The following is an 18,783-nucleotide window of genomic DNA, read 5'->3' as shown; positions in this document are numbered from 1 at the left end:
CTTAAATTCTTCAGGTGAGAGAAGACTCTCGACCTCTTCACTGGACCCCATAACCCCACACGTCCCACGTGACCAACCTGATCGAGAGTCGTTCACCAACACCACCCCAACCCGATGTCAGCCATTTACAACTTGAAGGATTATCCCGTACCCACACCAAAAAACCAGGCCCAAGGCCCACCCAAGATGACAGGCTCCCCCCACCACACTCCCATTCACTAGCTAAAACCTTGCTGCTAGCGAGGTAACCCCCGGTCCAGGTAAAGATTAAGGAACAAGGAAAAAAGCTCCCTAACCCATCCAGTTACATTTGTAAAAAACAAAATCCAACACCCTTGCAGCACTCAAATTCCCACCAGGGACCATGCATTTCCATTACTATTCCTTAACCACTACTTGCATTAGTCCCCCATCCCCTCCGCCCACATAAAGTATGTAAACCCCGAATAACAACACATATATACAGTATATAAGAAATCCCAAACAAACCCATCCCATCAACAACTATAACAGTCCTCACCAAACCCTTTTCACTGAGTCCAAGCCCCTGCTCTTTGGCAAAAGGCCCCACCTTCTCCACTGTATCAAAATAGTGGTCTTTCGGCCCAGCGATAACCCGCAACCTCACTGGGTACACCACCCTGAACCTCACTCCACTCTGGTACAGCGTTGCCTTCACATTATTATAGGCCACCCGCCTCTTCACCATCTCCGCTCCAACGTCCAGATATGTCCGGATGGTGATCCCCTCCCATCTTGAGTCTCGATTCTCGTTGGTCCACTTCAGGACTCTTTCCTTCTCTCGGAAGTTTTGGAATCTTACAGCCACTGCCTGTGGTGGATCGTTTGTTCGAAGCTTCTGCCGGAGAGTTCGATAGATCCTATCAAACTCTGGAGGGGACATCTTTTCATTTCTCCCCCTCCACGAGCTCCCCAACATCTGAGAAACATACTCAAGTTTAATTTGGGCCCTCCATCCCCTCCAGCAACCCCACGATTCTCAGGTTTTGCCTCCTTGACCTGTTCTCCACATCATCCACTTTCATCTTCAGGATCTTGTTTCTCGTCCCCACCAATGCGACCTCGGCCTCCATGAGGCGATTTGATCGCTGTACCTCGACAAAAGTTTCTTCCACTCCCTTCAACACTTCTCCGTGCTCCTTCACAGCCTCCAAGGTTTTCTCCACCTTCTCTTGGATGGGACCAAGTGCCTCCTCAATCGACTTTGAGGGTTTCCCTTGTTTCTCGAAATGCTTCCCGAGCTGCTCGAGGCCATTGCCTGTCAGTATATCGGCTGTAATAGGATCTGCCGCACCCGCTGGAGTTGACTCCGCCATCTTCCCTCCTGGTGAGCCACATGGACACCCCAAATCTGTCGAACTTTCTTTCCACCAGCCTTTTTTTCGAGAATTTCAACATTCTTTCCTCAACGGGCAGACTAAATCTTCAGGTGCACCGAGTTTGTTCACCCAAATTCCTCAGGATCTGAGCAAAAAGGTACAAAAAAACAAGTCTCTGACGGGAGCTACCTAGTGTGCGACCTTCTCCTACCTACCGACACCAAATTTTTTGTAATGTTTCTGTGCTTCATCCCGTTTTATTTCTTTTTTTTTAAAAGTTTTTTAAAAAATTTAGATTACCCAATTATTTTTTCCAATTAAGGGGCAATTTAGCGTGGCCAATCCACCTACTCTGCACATTTTTGGGTTGTGGGGGCGAAACCCACGCAGACACGGGGAGAATGTGCAAACTCCACACAGACAGTGACCCAGAGCCGGGATCGAACCTGGGACCTCAGCGCCGTGAGGCAGTTGTGCTAACCACTAGGCCACCGTGCTGCCCTATCCCGTTTTATTTCTTGCTGTCTATGATAAAAGCATTCTTTTTGTTTCTTAAAATTATAGATTAACCCCACTCAACTACCCACTGGAGATAAATTGAAGTCTGATTTGGAAGTGATTAAAAATAACTATGGGTTCATTCAAAATTGGTAGCACAGTGGTTAGCACTGTTGCTTCACAGCGCCAGGGTCCCAGGTTCGATTCCCAGCTTGGGTCATTGTCTGTGCGGAGTCTGCACATGTCTGCATGGGTTTCCTCCGGGTGCTCTGGTTTCCTCCCACAAGTCCTGAAAGATGTGCCGTGAGGTGAATTCTGAATTCTCTCTCTGTGTACCAGAACAGGTGCCAGAGTGTGGCGACTAGGGGATTTTCACAGTAACTTCATTGCAGTGTTAATGTAAGCCTACTTGTGACAATAATAAAGATTATTAAATTGCCAAATTGAATCATGAAGCGTTCCTACGCTACTCCGTTAAAAAGAGAATGAAAACATCTGCCCACACTTCACTGGTTTCCCACATTTACAGTGCCTCTAATTCTACAGTCAATTGCTAGAAGCAAGATAACAATGCTGTTATAAATGAATAAGAACCACAATTCTTGGTGGTCTGTATGGAACAGCTTTTCTTGCTACACTTTGCAGGAAATCTGCATGAAAACAGATAGTAGCTCTCTATGTCTGATCCTGCGATGTGTATTGTAAATCCAACTACAAACAACATCCAGCAAAGGATAAAATCATAGCCCTGATTTGAGATCAATTTTGAGATCAACTTCAGGATAATTAAATTTTACACGATTTGAAGCTGAGCAAATCAGCACGTTCACTTCATGCCCACCTTTATATGCATCACTCTTATTCACTTGAAATAGGAAAGCTTGAGTTACAGAATAATTACTGCTGTTGCTGGCAAGAGCAGTTCTAGATATAAGCCAATTTGATTCAAAGCCATTAAGTTTAGAAGTTTCCAGGTTCAGGTCCCAACTTGAAATTAGACAGCCTCTGATTCTGTCACCACAATTGGCCTCAACGACATGGAGATTAAGGGAGGGAATGAAAAAAGAATGAGCCAGCGTCCTCACTCCTGATTACTAGCCGAGGGCCCCGGCCCAAAATGTGCGTCAGAAGAGTAATAGAGACTCACACTCGCCTCCACTGCAGCAGAGATTCACCAACATTATCAGGGAAAATACACACACTAACATTGCAGCTCAAGCACCAAGTATCCTGCATCCTGCTTCAGCTGGACCATTGAAGAAATGGAGTCCTATTCAAAAGAGTCATCTAATTTAAAACTTTTTACCAAACACGTTGGGGTGCTTTGTGACCTGCTGAGAATGTTATATGAATGTGAGTCGTTTTTTGCGTACTATTGAAAAGATGCTGATGTAACATTTACACGGAGGCAAGAAGTGCCATTAAGAAACAACCTTGATAGCACTGGCAAGTGAAGAGGGCGCTGGCTCAAGCAGTTTGCCACTGGTGGGATGCCCATCCAGTAGGGAGCAGGAGGTGATTGCTCCAGCGAGAGAAGGACCTGTCCAAGAGCTTTGTCACTCACAGCGAGTTCGGAAATCACCGGACAAACTGCATTTGTAATGGACTGAATTTGATGCTCTACCACCTTTGGGTTATATTTGTAAATATTCACTTATCTGTTGTTGTGCATATAATACGACACTAAAAGGGATGTGGTGTCATTGCCACTTTTCAGGGATGTTGCCCTGAAAGAGTTTTGTGGCTTGCTAGTCGATTGGGGGGCAGAGATGGAGCCTTGCTTGGACTTGTTCCAATAGTTAGGGTTTGGGCCTGGAGAGTTAAGATCTTTGTTTCCTTGCTCTATAGAGTGCACAGTTGTTATGTCAATGAACCTTCATTAGTTCACTGACCTGGGTTTGAGCCTTAATTCACTACATTACAGCTTGGTTCATGTTCCTCCAGATTGTGGAATGGAGTATCAAAAGCTAACAGATGCCTCCTATAGCTGACACCCTTGTGGGAGAATCTGCCAACCAATCTGCCACATGCTCACAGTCTATAAGTTCTGCTTTATGTGAGAATGCTGTTCAGTGACCACAGCAATGACTCCCCCTCACCACAAGTCAACTTGCACCCGGCGCTGATCATTTCCCACTGAAATGTTAGATCTTCTCTAATGGAATGTAATAGAGGGCGGCACAATGGGACAGTGGCTAGCACTGCTGTCTCACAGTGCCAGGGACTCAGGTTCGATTCCGACCTCAGGTGACTGCCTGTGTGGAGTTGGCACATTCTCCCCATGTCTGCGTGGGTTTTCTCCGGATGCTCCGGTTTCCTCCCGTATTCCAAAGATGTGCAGGTTAGGTGGATTGGCCATGCTAAATTACGCCTTAGGTGGCGCAGCTGTAATAGGGCAGGGGATTGGGCCTAGGTAGGGTGGCCTTTTAAAAGGTTGGTGCAAACTTGATAGGCCGAATACCTCCTTCTTTCCTGTAGGGATTCTATGATCACTTGCAAATATAAAAAGACACAATATGTAAGCAATATGACTTCAAAATATGCATACAATGGAACAAGGGACAGTCAGTTACAAATAGAATTTTAGGAGAGACTTATCAAAGCAAGAGGTGTAATTGTAGACTACTGAACAAAGGATTTTTGGCTGTACATAATGAATCAAGTTAATTTTATGGACATGCTCTGTTTATTGATATGTTATGTTTATGCACAGGTTTATTTCCACTATTTACTATGCCGAGAGATTGTACAATAGGATAGACAATGTAAATTTACCAGACATTTGGGATTCCAGGGCAAACATCCCTGAAATGGTTTTGCCAAAATTTACATCCTTTTCCATTGAGCAAGTTACATTTTAGTCACTGGTGTAGTAGCTCTTTCAATCTCTGGCCATTGAACTATTTCGGTCTTTGCAAGTCTTTCAGATCCTTCTTGGCAATCCATTGATGATTGCTGTAGTTTAGCCATTACTTTGGGGATGTAGACATAGTAAAAATAGCACTACAATGTTTGCAATATTGTTTGACAAGAATAAATAATTTTGGTAGGGTGGTCTGCACAACCTCCTTCTAGACTCAGTTTGCTCGGATACTGTGAGCCACATGTGAGGTCATCTTCATTTGTGTTCATCAAAATACATTTTCATGCATATTTATCTTTGATGATTGAATAATGGATAATAACATCTAGTTGTGTATCACAGTTTAACAATTATAGCAAATAAATGTGCTGATTTGTAAGAATGCCAATCTTCAAATGTAACCAAATAAAGGAGTTCATTAATAGTGTCATTCAAATGCTTTAAATTAACACTAAACCTAAATTGGCTCATTGTTAATCAGCCTTTTTAAAAAAATAACTTTATACATTCCCAGTTTTGAAAAATGATCTCAGTTTGGTCAATATTCAGCTCAGTACAGGTTATAGAGGTATGAAGAAGTTATAATTTTGCAGATCTGTTCATTTCAAAATTGTTATATTATGTTCTCCACTTTACACAAAGGATCTTGTTCATTACTCATGTGTTTAGTGATGAAATAGCAGCCTGACAATACACTGGAACCCCTGCTTTGTGTATAGATTGGTCTTGAAAGAACTATTCAAGTTTTGTATAAGAGCACTACCAAGATCAGTCATTTTGAAACTTAGGGATACGACCCGAGGGTGTCAGGATAGTCGTGGAATGATCAGTTGCGTCGTTCCCCATCACGGGAAGAAATGATCAAAGAAAGGCCGAAACCGACTTTTAAAAACGTCAGCCACCACCAGCTTTCAAGAATGCCGGCTGTCCCACTCATGCGTGCCCCCTCAGCCAGATCTAACAGTATGCAGGCCCGGAGCCCAGCGGGGTAGACTGTCTCCTCCTGACATCAGCGCGCTGTCCCAGGACTAGATTTTCTTTCTTTTTTTAATCGATGGAGTCTTCCTGCCAGAAGGGGCAGCAGAGAGCAGGTCACGTGCCCAACACACTGACGACACATGCTCTGGGTGTGAAAGGGGGGATTCCTCCATTTTGTAGCTGCCAGGAAGCAAGCAACAAGACTGTGTGAAGAACAGAAGACGGTAATTTTGTAATACGGAAGAGGGCCCGAGACACAAACAGGCTCACAACTGAATCTGCTCGAGAGAGCTTCTGAGGAAGGTCCATGGCAGGACAAAGCAGTGGGGGTGTGAGCTGTGTGCAGAGTTCTGGTGAACAGTCGGAAATCGGGAACAAAGAAGTATAAAGATGATTTCCTGAGGTATGGCATTGTTAATTTTGCCAATGCTTGGTACTACGGCGCTGAGGACCCGGGTTCGAATCCCGGCCCTGGGTCACTGTCCGTGTGGAGTTTGTACATTCTCCCTGTGTCTGCGTGGGTTTCACCCCTGCAACCCAAAAGATGTGCAGGTTAGATGGATTGGCCACGCTAAATTTCCCCTTAATTAGAAAAAAAATAATTGGGTACTCTAAATTTATTTTTAAAATGTTGCCAATGTGTGTTATACGCAGGAAAATACTGATAAATGAAAGTTTAAAACCCTCAAAACTTCGAAGACGCTTCAAGGACAAACTTCTTGATTTTTTTCAAAAGATGCAGCGAGAACTTAAATCACCAGCTGAAGTCCTTAGCAGGAATGTAACATTGAATTACAAAGCAAGTGAGATTGTGAGGACCTAGCAGGCTCACCTGCCGCATTAAAGGTGAGAAAAAATGGTGCGTCGCGAAGGTCAGCTGGCATGGACATGGGTTATGAAGGTCAGTGGTTGATAAAAGTGGGTCCCGGGAAAAAAGTTTTAAAAACACTGACTTAGATAATGCAGTTAATGATTTGAAAATCCCACAACGTTGCAAATGAATGGGCTTCAATCTATTCAAACTCTTTATCTCTGTGGCTGACAGTTGGCACAATTTTAGTATTCGCCTTTTCTGGCAGTTTTTCTTTAAACATCAGCAAACAATAAGTTCAATGGTTTGAACTAAAATTTATCTACTGATCTTCCTCTTTCAGAAAACCAAACAAGAGTTAATATTTGGCTAACTTAGTCTTTGATGTTACAATTTCACAGATATTTCTTGGATAATTACAACCAGGATTGGTGGAAAGTTTGTTTGAATATCTCATTTTACATCAAGCTGAAAAAGACCAATTTTCCTCTGAAGCTCTGATTTCTGGTGCACCCTGTATGTAGCCAGAGGACTGATGATCAGAAATGAGATGAAGCTAAAGGCTCAACTGCTTCTACTTTTGATTGCTCACCATCGACCATTTCTCCTTCCTCTTCAGCCACTCCGCCTTCCTCTATCTCTTCTTCCTCTATCTCTTCCTCTTCTTCTCCCTGGCAATCTGTACAATAAAAGTAAAGAGAACTCATTAGAAACCTCAGCCCTGATCTGTCCTGATCCTCAACAGTAGCCTTCCTGATCAGCCCTGGGGAGTTATTAGCTCACTTGAGTCACAAGCTGACGTCTCCGCCCCCTCCCTCCCCCCACCCCGCTAAGGTGCCTAATTTGTAATGTATTTCCAGTCAGAAGCCAAATGAATCTGCCAGAAAATTAGGAAATGCTAGTAAAACATACTGAAAAGTTGCATTCAAAAGTAAATCAGCTTAAAATTTGATGCACTATCAATTACACAAAGACGAGAGTAGGATGTAATCGAGGCTTTATTACACTGTGATGTGTGGCCTCCTACAGCAGCTGACGAAATGGCTGCAGTATGGGGAGCACACATATTTATACTCCGCCTACTGGGCGGAGCTAGCAGGCATAGATCTATCCCCATACCTGTAGTTCAGGAGCCTTACTGTAAAGCACCTATATCGACATCCTATATATACAATATATACATCAGTGGTGACTACCACAAAATGCTTTCTGCAGTAACCCAAACCATGGTACAGCCACAGAAAATTTGGCAGAAGACTTTAACTTGGAGAACACTGATGAACGTTTAAGTTATGTCAGTAGTGTATTTAATCAGACCCAACCACATACACCCTTCATATATATCTACAAAAATGTTATGCACAGCAACAACAATGAGGGGAAACCACTGGATAACCAGCAAAATACAGTGGAACAAGCTCTGGTGGTGGGGTTTGCAATGGGAGCTCAGCAGTGATCAACAGTATTCAACATATGCCATCAGTCAGCATTCTTTAAATGTGAGCTTCGGAGGAGAATTCCTGTACCAACACCTAGCTCCTTCTCACCCCGGCTCCACATTCAGCTAGGTACATACATTTTTTAAATTCCTTGTTGCGTTCAGCCTAACATGACTGCTGCATGTAGGTCTGGCTTTCCTGAGCAAATTTGATGCAGACCTAGCCGTGGGGCCCCTCAACCAGACATGAAGCCTTTTATTTTCATATACTGAAAGGATGTAGCAGAGATTTCAGGTAAGGGTACTGCCACAAATGTATTGGTGTTATATGGCAGATAGTTCATATGCAATGACTGTCTACTGCCTGCCCAACACATTGGAGCCTTAGCAGACTACTTAACGCTCGAAATACCAGTGATACTCGGAAAAGTATCTTGGCAAAGTTAGGTTAAGTGGTGTTGCTCTGATTGGAAAAATGCTGGAAGGGGTGCAGTCCAAAAATCAATGCTGGGACCATTTTTGATCTCAGATATTGAACCTGGGAAGAGAATAAAAGACTAACATTTATATAGCACCTTTCACAACTTTAGTTACTTCCATACATCTGAAATTCTCTCCCCCAAAATGTTGTTGAAACTGGAATGATTGGGACTCGCAAGATTGAGATTGATAGATTTTTGTTAAAGTCAGGGTGTCCAGAGATATTGTTCACATTTAGGTAAATGAAATTGAGATAAATAATGGCAGAACAGACGGGAAGGGCAAAATAAACTAATCCTGTTCCAATATTCCTATAAAGCTGTGTATTTAGATAAGACTTCCTTATAGTTGCTATAACCCACAGAGAAGACATGTCATCTGACGTCCCTATTCAGAATAAAAACGATTTGTTCAATAATGTGTCCCGTTAGGTTATTTTTACTCTTTGGCTGAAAATGATCACAAAGAATTGCAAGTATTAGCCCTCTTATATCTGATATCTATTAGATATCTGACAACACAGCAACTTAGTGATGCTGATGGGACCAAACACAAAAATCTATGAAGCATGAGAATGCAAATGCACAGAAAAGCTTCATCCGGTTAAGGATTAGACTGAATATTAGGTAACAAGTATCTTCAATAACATACAGCATACAGTTATTTGGAAAAAATAATCATTTGCTTCTTTATTTGACGAAAATGAACCTTCTCCCCATCCACGACTTTACATCGGGAGGCGGCGGCATAGTGATATTTGTGGTGATATGCCTGTAGATAATATTCCATGTATGCAGCAGTGTGACCTTCCCCCAGTAGGTGTCATCAGATAAAAGTCAGGGCAGATCCGGTGATCCTCAGAAGTTGTAAGATGTTGTGCATAGGGGTAGTTTCAGGGGGGCCTAAAGATAACTTACTCTGCATCTTATCATTACCATACCACGTGTGCATAATAAAAATCCTGGTTTGGACAAGTCACTAGCAGTTCTGTGGAGGCCTTACTAGACAACGAAAACCGAACACAACAGTACTGTCATTGGACTAGTAATAACCCAGAGATGTAGGGATATGATCTGGGGACCTGGGCTCAAATCCCACCATGGCAGGTGATGGAATTTAAGTGCAATAAAATATCTGGAATTAAAAGTCTAATGATGACCATAAAACCATGAAACCATTGTCGATTGCCGTACAAACCCATTTGGTTCACTAATGTCCTTTAGGGAAGGAAATCTGCCATCCTTATCTGGTCTGGCCTATATGTGACAGGGACCAGGAAGAAAAATGCGGCGAGCCGTTCAAAACTCCATTGATTTTGGCTGGACTGGAAGATTCTGCAGGCGGGAGGAACGGTGAAATTCCACCCTCTATGTTTTCAATAAAGTTAATGGAAAAAAAATTATCCATGGCCCCCCAATTATTCTAATAAATAAAAGAATACTGCACTAAATACCTGACTGGAAATTTATCCTTTGCAGCACCTGTTCGGCTCTTCCGAGATTGACCACAAAATGATCCATGTTTTCATACCCAGGCTCCGTTCTCTCCAACTGGGCCGCTTTTGAAGTATCAATAACTCTAAGAGAGTCAGCCAATGAAATATTATTACAGACAGGTTGACATGTACACTGACATTTAAAAATCTATTGGAACAGTATTCGAGATACTTCTGTGGTTTAACTGTAGTGGAAGTAAAGCATTTCTCCATTTTGTTTAATGCTTTCTACCTAGAAATATCATGATCGCATTGAATTTGAAATGATTGCTGCAAATAATGTTAAAGACATGAGAGGGCATTTCTCAGTTATATTGTGTTACTTGCTTCCTGCTGTGTTTCATGTTTGTTCCTAGTTGGAACAAGGTCACTTTAAGAGTTTGATCAGGTGATATACTGATGATGTCATCTGCAGTTTGGGTGGGCTAACAGTCAGTTTAGTAAACACCTTTCCAATAAGGCTCTTAATTGTTTGTACCTTCATTGTCTGCAAGTCTATCCTTTAAAAATACCACAAAGAAAACTGGCGAGGAGGTCGGAACCACATTGTCAGACTCCCGGACAATAAGAAAAAATGAAAAATCGTTGATCTGTGCGCAGCCATCCAAAAAGGATTAAGAAGCTAAGAACTTTGCAACACAAAAACTGGCAATTGAGGGGGTGCCAAAATCGGTTGCAACCATCAATTGGATTGATATTTAAATCCAGATTTCAGTGAAAATATCATCTTGAATGACACTATTAGAGACAGACTAGTGTGTGGGCAAAGAAGCAAAGCTATCCAGAAAAGGCTGTTAAGAGAAAGCAAGTTAGACCTAACAGCTTTAGAGGTTGCGATCGCTATGGAACTAGCAACTATGGAAGCGCAACAATTAAGCTTGAGTACTAAAATCCGTAAAATGTCATTGCTGTGGTGGCTAGGAGGTGAACAGTCACACACGCAGTGCCTCCCTCCTGGTGATTGGATTTTTTGGCCCTTTCTGCCCAGTTAATGGATGATTTTTGGGAAGAAATTAGTGCAGCGTGATGAAATGAGATCCCCTCTTGAGTGACGTCTGGCGGATACAGTACAAGGCAGAAGGATTTCCTCGGATTCAGAAGGTCCTTGAGACTCAGAGGTCTCTGTGGCATCGTTGTCCCTTCCGTGGACAACCGAGAAGTTGGTGGACTTCTTAACAGGCGAATATAAGAAGCAGCGACAGGTGTTCGCTGAGGATCTGGTAAAGGGGATTGAGGGGGCACTGGCACCTATTCAGGCTTCCTTGTACAGGATGGATCAGCAGATAGAGATACAGAGGGCGACAATCAGGAAGTGCAGAAGACGCACACTGACTATAGCGATCGGATTGACTCTCTGGAGGCAGAGATGGCCTTGCTGGCAGATGGTGTTAAAGACCAAGTTCGATCATCTGGAGGATCGCTCCAGGTGGCAGAATTTACGAATTGTTAGGCTGCCGGTGGACCTGAGAGGTACAAATGCCACAGATTACATCCCTTAGATGTTTGGTAAGTTGGTAAGATCCCCCCCGAGTTGGAACTGGCCATTCGATCATTGAGGCAGAAGCCCAGATCAGGGAAAGCACCATGGGCCACCATAGTCATGTTCCGTAGGTACCTGGAGAAGGAACAAGTCCTGAGGTGGGCGAAGGACCAGCGAGATGGTAGATAGGAGGACCATGCCATCAGAATATACCAGGATGTTAGGGAAGAGTAGGCAAGAACATGCGGTGTTTAATAAGGCCAAGGCTGCGCTCTATAAGAGCAAAGTGTGATTTGGGATGGTGTACCCGGCTCGGCTTCGGGTCACCTACCAGGAGGAGGAAGCGAATGATTTGTTAATAGACACGAATCGGGGGTTAACTGAAGTGCTTGAGGAATATGGGTGGGATTCTCCATAGCCCGATGCCAAAATCGTGATCGGCGATCATGCGGAGAATGGATTTCCATGCTGCAATCGGGGCCGGTGCCAGTTTGACATGCTTTGCCCCCTACAAACAGGTGTCATTGTGCCGCGTGCCATTTCAACGGCGTTGGCCCGTCATCAGCCAGTCCACCGGCGATGCTTCGTCCCTGATTGGCCGGTTCCTGATGGCGCGGAACACATGTGATCCCAACCGTGCGGGAACCTGGCAAGATGGCTGTGGAGTGTGTCCAACTCCGCCACACTCGGCCAGGATCCGTGCTGCTGGTCCGGGGGGACTGGTGGGGGTGGCCATGGGGTGGATTGTGTGGTCACGGTTGGCTGGTTGGGTTCGCGCCATGTTGTACAGCGCGACCTGTGCAGGTTGTCAGTCGTGCGCATGCACGGCCCCAGGACCTGGCCATTCTCGGCACGGTCCACAGGAGTTTTAGTTGGCGCCGATGCTAGCCCCTCACCGGTTCTGGAATCGGTGAGGGCTTCACGCCGAATGTTCGGGCGTGAAAGTCCACACATGCTCCACTGTCGTTAGCAGTTAGTCTCCCAAATGGAGAATCCAGCCCCTGTTTGTTCATTGTTAAGTTCTTGTGTATCTGTATTTTTGTGGACCTGTCTTTGGAGCCGGGCTGCCCTCAGCAATCCCCGTGGAGGTTGAAGAAGGCATTACCTGCGGATAAGGGATTTTGCGAGTCGGTATCCTCCTATATTGGGAAGTATGCAGAGTTTAACAAGAACCAGGCAGTGTCGCCTTCCATTCTTTGGGAAGCATTGAAGGCAGATATTGGGGGGGGGGGGAGAGATAATTTCTCACAAGGCATATAGGCATAAATCTGAGAGGGTGGAGAGACTGAAGCTGGTGGATTCCAACCTTGAGGTGGACCGCCAAGACTTAATTGCCCCAACACCAGAGCTTTTGACACAGAGAAATAAATTGCAGATGGATTTTGAGTTGTCAACGGGGAAGGTGGTGAGCCAGCTGTATTACTCAAGGGGAACATTTTATAAGTATGGGGAGTAGGCCAGCTACCTGTTAGCTCATCAGCTGAGGTGGCAGGCTGCCTCCTGGGAGATAGTTCAGGTTAGGGGCTCGGGTGGTAGGTTGGTGTCTGCCCCAGAGAAGGTTAATGAGATGTTTGAGACCTTTTACCTTGAGCTACATAAGTGGGAGCCTTCGATGGAGGATATGACACTCTTAAAATATTTGGACAGGTTGAGCTTCCCAAGGGTGGAGCAGAAGAGAAGGCAAGAGCTGAAGGCGCCGATTGGACAGGATCATTGGGATCGTTAATTGTATTTGTTCAATGCGGAAGGGCAAAAGCACCGGGTCCGATGGATTCCCCATTGCATTTTATAAAGTTTGCTGGTCTATTGGTTCAACTACTGTCCCGGGGGTTGTTGCTGGCCACACTGGCATAGGCATTGATTTCGTTGATTCTGAAAAAGAACAAGGATCCCACGGAGTGTGGGTGTTGGCAGCTCATCTGGAGCACTGCCTCCTGGGGTGATTTCAGAGGAGCAGGCAGGATTTGTTAAAGGCTGGCAGTTGTTGGCCAACATTAGGGAGGGAGGTGAATGTGGTGTTGTCCTCCACAGTGACCGAGCCAGAGGTGATTATTTTGTTGGTCATGGAAACGTTTGACAGGGTTGAGTGGAGGAGATACCTCTTCGAGATTTTGGGGCACTTTGGCTTTGGGCCAAAATTTATGTCTTGAATTAGGCTTTTGTATAGGGCCTTAACTATGAGTGTTTGTACTAATGCCCTGAGCTTCAGGTACTTTCAACAGAACAGGGGTACAAGGCAGGGGTGCCCATTATGTCCATTGTTGTTTGCCTTGGTAATTAAGCCTCTTGCATTGCGCTCAAATCGTCTACCAGTTGGAGGCGATAGAGGGGGGAGGGAACATTTCTGTAAAGACAATTGGGGAGGTCGGTACTACCGAATCTGTTGTGTTTTTACTGGGTGGCAAACATTGAGAAGGTGTGGTGGTGTGATAGGGGTGGTGTGGTAGTCACCACTGTTGTATTATATTGTATATATGGATATTACGGTAAGGCCCCTGTACTACAGGTACGGGGGTAGATCCCTGCCTGCTGGCTCCGCCCAGTAGGCGAAGTATAAATGTGTGTGCTTTCCGAACTGCAGCCATTTCAGCAGCTGCTGTAGGAGGCCACACATCTCTGTGTAATAAAGCCTCAATTACATTCTACTCTCGTCTTCTCATAATTGATAGTGCATCAATTTATTACACATTTTTCAGAGATGCACCTCCGCATCAAGCCGGATCGCCTGCAGCTGCATCCTCAAGCAGACAACGTCAAAAAAGGACTTTGAACATTGGCGAGCTTGCTTTGAAGCATATATCGGGTCTGCATCAGACTCAATCTCAGAAGCACAGAAGCTCCAGATTCTGTACACGCAGCTGAGCTCCAACGTTTTTCACCTCTTCCAGGGCACGCCTACCTATGCAGTGGCCGTGGCGCTACTGAAGGAGAATTACACTCAGCAGACCAACAAGATCTACGCCAGGCACCTCCTGTCCATGCGGCACCAACTTCCCGGTGAGTCTGTGGAAGATTTCTAGCGTGCCCTGCTCGCCCTGGTGAAAGACTGTGACTGCCACTAAACATTCAAACCTGCTAATGAGAGACGCGTTCGTTATGGGAATAGGGAGTGACTATATCCGCCAGCGCCTCTTAGAAGGGGCCACGCTGGAGCAGCATGGTGGCGCAGTGGTGCACTGCAGTCTCACGGCGCCGAGGTCCCAGGTTCGATCCCGGCTCTAGGTCACTATCCGTGTGGTTTGCACATTCTCCCTGTGTTTGCGTGGGTTTCGCTCCCACAACCCAAAGATGTGCAGGGTAGGTGGATTGAACACGCTAAATTGCCCCTTAATTGGAAAAAAATAATTGGGTACTCTAAATTTATTTTTAAAAAAGAAGGGGCCAGGCTTGACCTCGCGGCGACCAAGAAACTAGCACTCTCGCTCACGGTCGCCTCGCGCGACGTACAGGCTCATGCCACCTACCGCACGGCCAACACACACACAACCCCCCCCCCCCCCCCCCACCCCCGTGCATCGTGGTTCCTGCCAGCGGCCGCCCCATCATGGACCCCATCAGTGAAATCCCCAGCCAACCCCACGCCTGCGATGCGCAACAGCCAACCAACCACGGGGGGCCCCAAGTGCTGCTTCTGCGGACAGACAAAACACCCCCGGCAGTGCTGCCCGGCGCAGAGCATGCTCTGCAAGGTCTGTGGCAAGAAGGGACATTTCGCTGCAGTGTGCCAGGCCCGCTCAATCGCCGCTATTGTCCCGGCACCCACCACGTCTCCCTCAGGGACCTGGCACCAGCTGGGTCCCCACACACCCCCCCACCCCCCTGCCCTGGCGCCACCCTCCCTCCCCCCAGCGCACCCCACCGCAGCCCCCGATCCAGGATAATCCGTCCTCCCCTTGCTCCCATCCGTGGGTGAAGACGATTTCGACACGCTCCCGGAGTCACGAAGACCAAGCCGACGCCTGAGTCGCCACCAACACTGCGGCGCTCCCAACGACAGATCAAGGTGCCCGATCGTCTATATTTGTAACCTTCTCTGTAATTTTAAAACCAATCTGTATGTATAAAGTATTCCACCACCCCGCTGGACTCATTTTTAACAGGGGGTGAATGTGGTAGTCACCACTGTTGTATTATGTTGTATATATGGGTATTACGGTAAGGCCCCTGTACCACAGGTATGGGGGTAGATTCCGGGCTGCTGGCTCCACCAGGTAGGCGGAGTATAAATGTGTGTGTTCTCCGAACAGCAGCCATTTCAACAGCTGCTTTAAGAGGCCACACATCTTTGTGTAATAAAGCCTCGATTACATTCTACTCTTGTCTCATCATAATTGATAATGCATGAGGTGGTTTACCGACCTTGGCTCTCTACTGGGGGTGGATGAAGGAGGCTTTTTGTATAGGATGAAGTCTGAGGGCCCTTGTTGCTGCTTCACTCCCGTTCTCTCATCAAGCTCAATGATAACAGCCTCTTGAGGATTTGGAATCAATTTGGCCAGCATTTTAAATTAGGCTCTCTGTCGCTGTTGGTGCAGATTTGTATCAATAGGTTTGTACCACCTGATTTAGGTTCAATGTTCAGGGCATGGGAGAGGGAGGGGTTAGAGAACTTTAGGGATGTTTCTGGAGGATAGCTTTGCCGGTCTAGATAAGATTTTGGAGAAGTTCCAGCTCCCGAGAGAGAACGCATTCAGATACTTGCAGGTGCTCAAGCTTGTATGAAAGGAACTTCCTTTGTTCCCCCTGGTACCAGTGCCCTCGCTTATGGCTAGGGTCCTGTCCTTGGATGAGCTAGGGGAGGGAATAATCTCAGACACTCATGGTAGTTGTTGACAATGGAGCAGGCATCACTGGAAAATGGAAAGAGGAAATGGGAGGACGAGCTGCGTTTGGTCTTCTGAGGTGGGGGGGGGGGGGGGCGGGGAGTGTTGAGTGAGGCTCTTTTAGGGTCTACTTCACTTCCTTGTGTGCAAGGATAAGTCTGATAGTTCAAGGTGATGCACAGGGCGCACTTAGCCAGGACACCTATGAGTGGGTTCTTCTCGAGGGTGGAGGATAGGTGCGTGCGCTGCTCCAGGGGGCTGGCGAACCACATGCACATGTTCTGGTCTTGCCCCAAACTGGTTCATTTTTGGGTCTCCTTTTTTGAAACAATGTCAGGGATTCTGGGTGTTAAGCTGGAGCCGTCAGACTCGTCAGACTTGACAGAGGCAGATATCCTGGCCTTCGCCATGCTAATAGCCCGGAGGCGTGTCCTGCTTGGGTGGAGGTCTCCGGTGCTGCCCAAGACTTCTGCTGTTAGGGATATGGAGGAGCCCATCTTAGCCTTCATGACCAAGATTCGCCAGAACTGCAAGTTCGGATCTGCGCTTAGCAATATGCTGCACAACCATTTAGTTTGTGGAATGTAAAATCTCATCACCCAAAAGAAACTCCTGGTTGAAATTACCATTACATTAGAAAAGGTGTGGAGATGCCGGCGTTTGACTGGGGTGAGCACAGTAAGAAGTCTTACAACACCAGGTTAAAGTCCAACAGGTTTGTTTCAAATCACTAACTTTTGGAGCACTGCTCCTTCCTCAGGTGAATGACTGTGATTTGAAACAAACCAGTTGGACTTTAACCTGGTGTTATTAGAAAAGGTGATCGAGGACTTCCAGTGGCGGCCATGGAGTGAGTGGTCACATATTTGGTGGATCCTACTCGAGGTGGAATTGGTTGGTCCTTTTCACCCGATATTGGGGGTGTTTGCTGGTGCAAACTGCATGAACAGTGAGAGACAGGAATTTTCCTCCAGCGGGGCTGGTTTCTGACTTGCCAAACAAGGAGTATAATGAGCAAGTGGCAACAGTCTGGCCAGGAGCACTTTCGAAGTGCGACAGAGGAAAATGACGGAGGACTCTCGATCATCATTGACTGCCCAGTGGTCTCCCCAAGCCATTGATGGAGTTTTTGAATGTCACGTTCCAGCAGCAGAGGACCTGACTAAAGTGGCAAAGCTGATCAAGGTGGACATTCAGAAAGTGGCGGCGCAGAGTTCGGCATTTCGGAAGGTAGAGCCGTCGATGGTGGATATGAGGACCGGTTAGCCTCATTGGAGATAGAGATGGTGCTTATGACGGAGGGCCAGAAGCGGTTGGGGGAGATGGTGCAAAACCTGGAGAATTGCTCCAGGAGGCAGAATCTCTGGATTGTGGGTCTGCCTGAGGGGATTGAAGGAACGCAGTATGTGGCAAAGATGTTTGAGAAGCTGGTAGGGGGGTGGAGGACACGTGTCTGTATGATGCTCTAGGGGGTGGAACAGGCACACGCAGCATTGAGGAGGAAGCCAAGGCAGGGGAGCAGCCAAGGTTGATGGTGCGATTGATTGCATCATTTTCTGGACAAAGAGAAGATTCTGCGGTGGGCGGAGAAGAGAGAATGTACCAGGGAAGGAAACATAATGTGTATCTGGGTGTGGTGTTGGCCAAGCGGCTGGCTGGGTTCAACAAGGTCAAGGATGCCCTCTGCAAGAAAAGAGTGATGCTCGGGGTGCTGTACCCTGCTCATCTGTAGGTCACGCACCAGAATCAGTAACTTTATTTTGACACACTGGAGGAGGCAAGTAATTTTAAGAGAGACCATGGACTGGGAGGCTTGTGAGGGCACTAAACTTTGGAGTAGCCAATATGGGGAATATGGGTGTGTATGCCGGGCGGATTGTTGTATTAACCATGTGCTGGTGTGGATTGGTAAATGAGTTCAACTGTTTTTGGAGAATTGCTGATTAGGGGTGGTAGAGGGGAAGGGGGGTAAACTGCTGCCTCAAGTGGGGGACACCATGCTAGCAGATAGGCGAGTTAACAGGAGTGCAGTTGGGGGAACGATAAATGGAGGGTGTGGAGGGTTGGTTTTTTTGCTTATTTGTTTATGGGGAGGGGAAAGAGGGGGTTGGGAGGGATGCTGACGTGGGCGGAGTTGGTGAGACGCAGTTGGTTAAGGGACGACAGCGGCGGACATCTTGGGGAGGCCCAGGGGATCAGCAAGGTGTGAACCTGGGGAGCTGGTTAAAGAGGGGCTATGGTTGATCAGGGAGAGGGGGGAAGGGAGCCCTCCCGACGTGGTTGATTACGTGGAATGTTTGGGAGTTGAATGGGCCGATTAGGAAGTCTCATGTTTTCGCTAATTTAAGGGGTTTGAAGGAGGGCGTTGTGTTTCTTCAGGAGACACGTTTGAAGGTGGAGGACCAGACCAGGTTGAGGAAGGGCTGGGTGGAGCAAGTATTCCATTAAGGGTTGGATATGAAGATGAGGAGGATGGCTTTTGAGGTGGGAAGTATGATGATAGACCTTGGGGGTTGATCTGTGATGGTGATTGGGAGGTTGAGGGGAGCCCATGGTGAGTGTGTGTGCCCCAAATCT

At 46.5% G+C, this 18,783-nt stretch overlaps 1 protein-coding gene across 1 annotated transcript in view; it reads right to left on the bottom strand.

The window, feature by feature from the left end:
• Positions 1-18,783, bottom strand: part of trim54 (tripartite motif containing 54) — a 66,857-nt gene that overhangs the window by 5,653 nt on the left and 42,421 nt on the right. Inside the window, exons 7-8 of the mRNA XM_038800026.1 lie at positions 9,862-9,986; positions 7,083-7,169 (exon numbers count right to left, since the gene is read on the bottom strand). Of these exons, the coding sequence (XP_038655954.1) occupies positions 7,083-7,169; positions 9,862-9,986 (212 nt within the window). The remainder of the gene's footprint in view (positions 1-7,082; positions 7,170-9,861; positions 9,987-18,783) is intronic.

The sequence above is a fragment of the Scyliorhinus canicula genome, chromosome 6 (assembly GCF_902713615.1).
Source record: "Scyliorhinus canicula chromosome 6, sScyCan1.1, whole genome shotgun sequence".
In the NCBI taxonomy this organism is placed as follows: Eukaryota; Metazoa; Chordata; class Chondrichthyes; order Carcharhiniformes; family Scyliorhinidae; genus Scyliorhinus; species Scyliorhinus canicula.
This window is presented reverse-complemented; position numbering and strand designations above follow the sequence as displayed.